General features: G+C 34.6%; 1 protein-coding gene across 1 annotated transcript; it reads right to left on the bottom strand.

The window, feature by feature from the left end:
* Positions 1–300: 300 nt before the first annotated feature.
* LOC117316656 (ATPase inhibitor B, mitochondrial-like) lies at positions 301–9,456 on the bottom strand. The gene is made up of 6 exons (XM_033871358.1): positions 9,356–9,456; positions 7,253–7,298; positions 6,002–6,027; positions 5,276–5,339; positions 3,504–3,563; positions 301–973 (listed from the first exon to the last, which is right to left on the bottom strand). Exons 1-6 carry the CDS (start codon positions 9,400–9,402, stop codon positions 899–901), a joined length of 318 nt encoding a protein of 105 aa, XP_033727249.1. The 5' UTR covers positions 9,403–9,456; the 3' UTR covers positions 301–898.
* Positions 9,457–9,683: the final 227 nt, after the last annotated feature.

Genomic DNA, 9,683 nt, shown 5'->3' on the forward strand with positions numbered 1-9,683 from the left:
TATTATATCTACTAAGTCACGTGTAAAAGATTTTATTACAGATAACAAGCACATGGCATCTTCAATAGGAACTTATTATTTAGTAGTAGTACAGGATTAACAGAATAATGAATATGGATGGAACGTAACTATGCCGTCATTCTAGAACTTCTCAGCGATACTTGGGGCCAAAATAATGCAATCCCTGTAGGGAAGTCGGGAACATCAATAAAAATCCTAAACAGATGTTATAAAGGGGCCTTCACTCCATAACTTAGAGCTGCTATCAAAGAATCAGAAATAAAAATTACATGAACAATATTGAAACAAAAATATTTTTAATATCGGTACAAACACTACGATAGCTTGACTGAAGGAATTCTGACTAAATACTACAAGATTCATGTGTACATCTCATGAGTACTGGTGATTCTATAGTTATCTCCCTTGATGTTCTTTAGCATTGTATACATTCATTATCTGTCATCAAATCATAAATCATACAGTATTGTACCTTACTAATTAACAATGCACCGCGTGAAGAAATGAGCAGTATGTCTCAAAAGTAAGAAAGCACATACAGTATATCCTTTTAAAAAATATTCCGCAAATATTAATAATGTTTGGATGGGATATTAAAACACCTAATATTGGATTAAAAACAAAATTTGGTTCCCCACTAAATAATGTCCATTTCCTTTGAGTTCCTGTGCCAATTTTTTTCTTTGTCTCCATATACATATAAACAACAGAAGTCGAAGATATCTTGGGCACATTTATTACAAAAGTGTGTTTAAATTAACCAGTCACTCGTTCCATTTTCTGAAACACTAATTCACACATGACCACCTCCCAGTAACCCGAGAGGACCTGGGACCCTCGCAGTTATACCGGAGGACCTTGGACACATCTTCACATATCAGTCACTGTCGCTATCACTCCCACCATCACTTTTCAACTTCTTGATGTTTTCCTTGTGTCTCCTGATTGCTTCCTAAAAAAAAAAAGAAAAAAAAAGATTAAACAATGGACCCCTATATCAACAGAAACAGTGTAACTATGGAATAGAAACAGTGTAATCATGGGATAGAAGCAGTGTAACTATGGAATAGAAGCAGTGTAACTATGGCATAGAAACAGTGTAACTATGGAATAGAAGCAGTGTAACTATGGAATAGAAACAATGTAATCATGGAATAGAAACAGTGTAACTATGGAATAGAAACAGTGTAATCATGGGATAGAAACAGTGAAACTATGGCATAGAAACAGTGTAACCATGGAATAGAAACAGTGTAACTATGGAATAGAAACAATGTAACCATGGAATAGAAACAGTGTAACTATGGAATAGAAGCAGTGTAACTATGGAATAAAAACAGTGTAATCATGGAATAGAAAGTGTAACCATGGAATAGAAAGTGGAACTATGGAATAGAAACAGTGGAACTATGGAATAGAAACAGTGTAATCACGGAATAGAAACAGTGTAACTATGGAATAGAAACAGTGGAACTATGGAATAAAAACAGTGTAATCATGGAATAGAAACAGTGTAATCACAGAATAGAAACAGTGTAACTATGGAATAGAAACAGTGGAACTATGGAATAGAAACAGTGTAATCACGGAATAGAAACAGTGTAACTATGGAATAGAAACAATGTAACCATGGAATAGAAACAGTGTAACCATGGAATAGAAACAGTGAAACTATGGAATAGAAACAGTGTAACCATGGAATAGAAACAGTGTAACCATGGAATAGAAACAGTGAAACTATGGCATAGAAACAGTGTAACCATGGAATAGAAACAGTGTAACTATGGAATAGAAACAATGTAACCATGGAATAGAAACAATGTAACCATGGAATAGAAACTGTAACCATGGAATAGAAACAGTGTAACCATGGAATAGAAACAGTGAAACTATGGCATAGAAACAGTGGAACTATGGAATAGAAACAATGTAACCATGGAATAGAAACAGTGTAACCATGGAATAGAAACAGTGAAACTATGGCATAGAAACAGTGTAACCATGGAATAGAAACAGTGTAACTATGGAATAGAAACAATGTAACCATGGAATAGAAACTGTAACCATGGAATAGAAACAGTGTAACTATGGAATAGAAACAGGGTAATCATGGAATAGAAACAGTGTAACCATGGAATAGAAACAGTGAAACTATGGCATAGAAACAATGTAACCATGGAATAGAAACTGTAACCATGGAATAGAAACAGTGTAACTATGGAATAGAAACAGGGTAATCATGGAATAGAAACAGTGTAACCATGGAATAGAAACAGTGAAACTATGGCATAGAAACAGTGTAACTATGGAATAGAAACAGTGTAACTATGGATATGGAATAGAAACAGTGTAACCATGGAATAGAAACAGTGTAACTATGGAATAGAAACTGTAACCATGGAATAGAAACAGTGTAACTATGGAATAGAAACAGGGTAATCATGGAATAGAAACAGTGTAACCATGGAATAGAAACAGTGGAACTATCGAATAGAAACAGTGTAATCATGGAATAGAAACAGTGAAACTATGGCATAGAAACAGTGTAACCATGGAATAGATACAGTGTAACTATGGAATAGAAACAGGGTAATCATGGAATAGAAACAGTGTAACCATGGAATAGAAACAGTGAAACTATGGCATAGAAACAATGTAACCATGGAATAGAAACAGTGAAACTATGGCATAGAAACAGTGTAACCATGGAATAGAAACAGTGTAACTATGGCACAGAAACAGTGTAACCATGGAATAGAAACAGTGTAACTATGGCATAGAAACAGTGAAACTATGGCATAGAAACAGTGTAACTATGGTATACAAACAGTGTAACCATGGAATAGAAACAGTGTAACTATGGCATAGAAACAGTGTAACTATGGCATAGAAACAGTGAAACTATGGCATAGAAACAGTGTAACTATGGTATACAAACAGTGTAACCATGGAATAGAAACAGTGAAACTATGGCATAGAAACAATGTAACCATGGAATAGAAACAGTGAAACTATGGCATAGAAACAGTGTAACCATGGAATAGAAACAGTGTAACTATGGCACAGAAACAGTGTAACCATGGAATAGAAACAGTGTAACTATGGCATAGAAACAGTGAAACTATGGCATAGAAACAGTGTAACTATGGTATACAAACAGTGTAACCATGGAATAGAAACAGTGTAACCATGGAATAGAAACAATGTAACCATGGAATAGAAACAGTGTAACTATGGCATAGAAACAATGTAACCATGGAATAGAAACAGTGTAACTATGGTATAGAAACAGTGTAACCATGGAATAGAAACAGTGTAACTATGGCATAGAAACAATGTAACCATGGAATAGAAACAGTGAAACTATGGCATAGAAACAGTGTAACCATGGAATAGATACAGTGTAACTATGGCACAGAAACAGTGTAACCATGGAGAAGAAACCACATAATTATGTATTCATGGAATGGAAAGAGACTTACTTCGTGTTGCTTGATCTCCGTCTCGTGGTGGTCCTTCAGACTTTTCAACTGTTCCTGTGCCTGTTGATGACAAGACCAATTAATTTTATGTATGTTTTATTACCTGGTAAGCTATTTATAAGGGATCTCTAACTGTATATGAATGTTGATGTTTAGGCTCATAACATAAACATTAATGAGGTTAAGATATTCCCTGTTACATTGACATGAGTGTAAAATAATTCTCATCATAAACCAGTAACTGTTATAAGAAAATAATGAAAACACTAATTCCTTTCCCTACAAGACAGGTGAATGATGACAATGATGGTACTTTTTCATCCCCGAAACAATCGTGCAACATTTCTATTACTCCTAATGCCCCATTTTCATGTTGTTTTAATACCAGTTTCATACCTGGTACTAAATCACAAATGCAGAATAGCAACAGCCTATCTTATTTGGCCTTTAGGGTAAATGTTATTCCAGTATAATATCTACTCTATGGACGGACTGCAGTTTTGTCAAATAGGAACCAACTAATTACTTGACTCAATAAAATCATTACCATATAATACAAATTTTCTCCAGCACCCACCATGCATAGAATTTATTTATTTTTGGAATTCTCGGGCGGATATATATTTTACTGGAATAGTCCTACATATGCATGTTGATGAGTACATGTACACCTGAACTTTCTTTCATAGCTTCAAGGTACAATAGTGTACATATATTTAGATAGCTTCCATATAGTCAGTACCCAGTCTAAATGCATCTGTAATGCATTTGTACCTTAACTAAATCCTCTGTATATATTTTTGGTTCCTTTTTATAAAGGAAAACAGTGAACGTTCATACTTCTATTTCATGATAAATGGTATACTGATGTTAAAATTCACTAAGGATATAAAAGTTTATGGAAAGTTTTTCTTTTATCCTACCATTGCATTACACGATTCATTGTATCACACGATTCATTGTATCATATAGAGATTCAATTTTCATAATCAAATTACTTTGGACAAAACGGTTTTTAGCAATGCTGGAAATCAAACTGCAAAACTGTCGGCAGATAACTAACTTGACCTAATCAAACCGTAACCGAATAATTGGCCCGAGGTGTTGAGCTTTTACAATATACCTTAGACACAGAGATTTGAGTAGTGGAGACAGGCTTTGGACAAGACAGTGAGGACAGTTATCAGATAATTCAAATACTAGCCAGATATCACTGTTAGGAGGTGCTAACCTAGCTATGAACCGGGGGTACCTGGATACCTATTTTAGCACCAATTTTCAGAATATCTCCAGTTTTCAACTATGGACTGTTTGTTATGAATTAATGACCTTCCATTTTGAACATTTTGCAGTCAACAGCGAGTACCTTGTACCCTAAGATAAAAAGTAATAGTTCACAATCAGCAGTATATTCTACCACACAAAATTCTACTATTGGTTTACTTGTGTTTAAAAGTTATCTCCTTTACAGTAATTTTTGTAGGATTTATTTTCTGGTGATTCAAGAACACAGTTCCATTTTCATGTCCCAATAGTAAGAGATGTATAGCAGATACACAAAATATGAGAAAGTCCCAGAGGAAAAGCATGGGGATTTAAATACCCAGGTGCCAAACAAACATTTAAATAATCATTAAGATTTTCTGTGTTATCAGCTTCATGGTGTGATACTCCTTTACAGCAAAGCTTACCCATTATATATACAGTATACACTTACACAAGTACATGGTAATGTACTACCCATATATTATACCTAACAAGCCTATATTTACCAGTTTTCTCATGTATTGTTCTTCATGTGCAGCTTCCATCTTTCCGAAACTACCACCAGCATCTCTGTAAATACCATCAGTTAACATTAGTAGAAAGTTGTCAACAGCTATTGCTGTAATAACTGTCCATCTCACACAATATTGATTATGCAATAAATTGCAATTAGATAAAGAAGTTTTCTCCTGGACAGAAGCCTGATGAGCTAAAACTGTGAGCTTGGTAGTGGTTGAAAGTTCAACCTGATTTCTAATAATTGTACAATAAAACAATGTCGTTGATGATGCAAAAGATGCTCACCCTTCCGAAACATCTGGTCTATTCTCATTGAACTTTTTCAAAGATCTCCATGCAAATTTATAGTTAGTTTATCTTTTGACCCAAATTATTTTATTGGCTTAAAATAGAATTACTGTTTCATTTGCATTTTGGTACTGTCTGTTTATCATAAATCTTTTATTGATTCGACTCTGCGAGAACATCAAAGTGACGGGAGGTCATTAAGGTGAACCAATATCTGCTAATTAAGCAGATGGATGGTAATTCATACTTATTACAGCTGATTTTTATTCTGTAATGTTTTTGACTTCCACCATAATTTATCTCTCTATTAACATAGAAGTGTTAGGAAAATATTTATATAAGCTATGTCAGTTGTTTTATCCTATTATGCCCTTATATAATTTGTGCACAAAAATTCGCTGAATGAAAAATCATGGTGAACTTACCTAATGGCGCCTCCAGTGCCACCACCCTGAAACAGTAACACGTTAATTAGTCTTCGTTAAACTTTACATATAGTCACATAGATACATGATAATGGTGATACTCTCAAAGGACAACTGGTTGGTAGCCTACATTCTGACCTATCAAAGTTACTTCCCTTTGTTTTACATTGCCATCTGTAGCCTACAGGTCTCACACAACTAATTCAGCCAATCAGCTGGTGTTTCAGCTGAACCGAGTCCCTGAACAAAATGTGTTTCTTAAGTTTGTAGCTATTTGCTGAGTAACTAACAAATGAAATGGGTACTTTCAATATACAAGAATAAACGAGTAGGGTCTTGATTGAGATTTTGAAAAATCAAGGATATACACGCCTGGTATAAATAGAAAGAGGTAGGATTCCAGGTGTAAAAAGGCGGGAATTCCCCAGGTGGAGGTTCCCCAGTCCACTGTAAATACTTGTATCAGAGTTACATGTACTGTCTTCCAAGTACTGCTGTGCTCTTATATGCTTTTAAACCTATCCAATAACATTCATTTTTCTGGTAGGGAAATCTTCAAACTTGATATGAATTTCACACCATCTGACCTTCAAATGAGCCAGTGAGGGGATGGAGTCATTAGTAATGACATGTAATGACATAATTAGTGAGACCTACTTTCTGATCTATCAGAGTTACTTTCCATTTGTCAATATGGTTTTGCGATAGCTTGCATTGATTGCCTATGGCCATGAGAATGGGTAACCTTCATTTGTACTGATGAGTTGATAGCTACATAAATAAGGTCATATTAGTCCTGTGATGTTACAGGATTTCCCATTAGGAATCAACAGAAATATAAAGTTTTAGCACTTTTTCTTCACAAATTCAGAAAGTCTTGGGTATAGTGGCACTAGTACTGGACCAGGTATTAAATAAAAGCGCTACAGTAGTCTAAATTGAGAATTTCCACAATCCTAAATTATAGTATAATTGTAAAAGACTGAAATAAAATCTTGTCATCTGTATAACAGGGTATGGTAAATATTTTATCTTTGAAAATTATGAAATACTAAATATCAGAGAAAAATAGAAACAGAAATACTTCACACCAAATCTACTGAGGCTGATAACTTATAAGTTAGAAATTTATCAAATAAAGGGAATGTTTTAGTTTGGTTTGAGATTTAACCCTCAAATATTAATATAAGGGAACCACTGCTGTGATGTTATTTTCCCCAATTTTACATATATTATGAAATTTTAAGTTACCTTTCCTGCACCAGAGCCAGCATCTCCTGTGCTCATAGCTCGTACACTGAAAAATTAAGTCATTTGTAAGTTTCTACATTGCTCACAGAAATATGACTCATTGTACATTGTAAATGCTCCATCAGCAAAAATTATTATAAATCTGTGCATATGCTGATTTGAGGTTGCTACATTCTCCAAATTCTTGTTTACCTGATCACCTGTTCCTAATGCACAACACAGTGGGGGAACTAAACATGAACTTAGATTCCGTTTCTTTGAACATTCACACTAATTAGACAATACAGAGACAGCCCAGGAGCACTCCATTTCAACTTTCAATCACACTTCAAATTGGAAACGATCGGAATTCTACTAGATACACCAACTCTCTACCATGAAAACACTAGGGAGCAATCACTGTCCAAGGGTAATTGTTACATCAACAGTCAGTCATATCAAAAATATATGACTTATAACCTTATAGTAAAACCTATATTAATTATAACTTTAATCATGAAACCTCTTTAACAACTTCAGGGATATTTTAGACATAGCTATGTTGTGTCCGGAGATATATCTTATGTAATAGTGCATGATAAGCTTTACATTCTGTGTAATAAGTAATAGGTATAAGTACATGACTTGTTACTCCAACAACGTTAGAGGATTACATGGCGATAAACTTATGAAGAGCACCGTGTAACCTCCAACTTCCCAGGGCAGATTTTACACTGCACAGAATGTCAAATTTTCTAAGTTACAATTTTGATTATATTAAACAGCTAAATTACATTAAGATTATTTACGATGTTATGTTATTACCTCTTTTTCATGAATCCATCATTAAATCCACAAATTTAGCAATAAAAAGAGACAATTATTTACATTTCCAGGCTTCATTCCAGTAACAACTCTGATTTAAAATGGCAGTACCTCAAATATCAAAATGGAATGTAAAGCAATGTTTGAAATGGGTTACTTGAAGCGGTGGAATGGTGTAGTAAAGTATTTTGTGGCAAATTATTATTAATTAGGTGTTAATAAGTGATTTGACTGTTTAAATGGGATATAGGTTATACACAAACTGTAAGTACACACTGTTGTCATCAAGTTAACTTTAGAGTTGTAAATACTGATATTTTTACATTTTTCTTTGCATATACTGTGTCAAATAGGGTTCGGTTACTAAAGATCAGTTGGTGTCAGCACCAAAGAGATAGCTAGAGACCTTTAGCTAGCTGAAGTAATTGCTTAATTGTGATCATGATAATAAGCTTAAGACTGTCCTTGGTAATTTCATCCTTATCTTCTACTCCAACAATGTTAGAGGTTTTACACGGCGAGATACTTTTGACAGAGGCCGCAGTCGGCAAAATAATATCCGATAGAAAAAGAGCCGACCAGCGGCCTCTTATGTTATAGGAGTACCTTATCTTCATACTAATTGTTGCATGCATCAATGCGAGAATGTGATGCAACATTTAAAAGTTTCCTTTATATTTCAGTACATTTTTTAGAAAGTAAAAAAAAAACACTCTAGATTAGATACAGGACAGATCCGAGAGTCCTTTTCTATGCTGCAGCATGTGATGTATACAGGAAATGTCCTTCTCTTTAAGCACATGTTAGGCCTATCTCACACGAGGATTAATAGCTACTGATTTTGAGCTGGGATAATAAACAGGATCCGTAAACTAGCTACTAGGTACAGGTATTTTAAGTAGTTGAAACATGTCTACTATCCAGTAATAGAAGGGTTTCCAGAAATTTGGAAATGATGAAATGAATGTACAGCATTGAGCATATGAATCAGTCGATTTGACCACTTTCAGTCCCATCTTTTATCCCACGAGATCTAGTCCATTTATATAACCAGCAGTCAGATGTTACCATGTTTACAGAATTATTCGACACTGTTTGGGTTACCCGGCATGTAAACCAGTCTATCCAGTCACTCCGGCTGTCCGGTGTCAAGCGTGTCCTTCACATGATCATTTCAAGGAGAGATTCTCGATGTTTGACAATAAGAAAATTAAAATATCTAATTGAATTTTAACGAGATTAAAATCTGAACAAACGCATGAGTACTATGAATACAATGTTAAAGTATGCGTATTTTACCCGAACGTTCCAAACGTCCTAAGAAAACTTGGAAGTCGCAGAGCCATGTTTCAGTTCGGCATAAATGAGGTACAAGAGCTCCTATCAAGGGCGATAACTGCGCATTGCTCGTTGCGTGACCATAATACAAGTTGTAGAAAATGCAAAAAAAAGTCTCTGAAGAAATGGTAAATAGTGTTAATCCTTGCTGAAAGGTTATCCAAACCCCGAACGGACCAAGTTAGATTAGATTGAATTAAATTTAGTGACATTTAATTCAATGTCCAAACTTAAATAAATTATTGTAATTTTTGCTCTTCTTGTCATACATACACATGAAACGGAAGGT

Source organism: Pecten maximus, chromosome 18 (assembly GCF_902652985.1).
Source record: "Pecten maximus chromosome 18, xPecMax1.1, whole genome shotgun sequence".
NCBI classification, from domain to species: domain Eukaryota; kingdom Metazoa; phylum Mollusca; class Bivalvia; order Pectinida; family Pectinidae; genus Pecten; species Pecten maximus.

Bases quoted from the DNA above. Each gene is read 5' to 3' on its own strand.
- LOC117316656 (XM_033871358.1), bottom strand. From the start codon at position 9,402: ATGGCTCTGCGACTTCCAAGTTTTCTTAGGACGTTTGGAACGTTCGG. The intron at 3,564-5,275 runs GTAAATATAGGC...TGTCATCAACAG, and splicing joins AACAATACATGAGAAAACTG to GCACAGGAACAGTTGAAAAG. The intron at 974-3,503 runs GTAAGTCTCTTT...TTTTTTTTTTAG, and splicing joins CGGAGATCAAGCAACACGAA to GAAGCAATCAGGAGACACAA.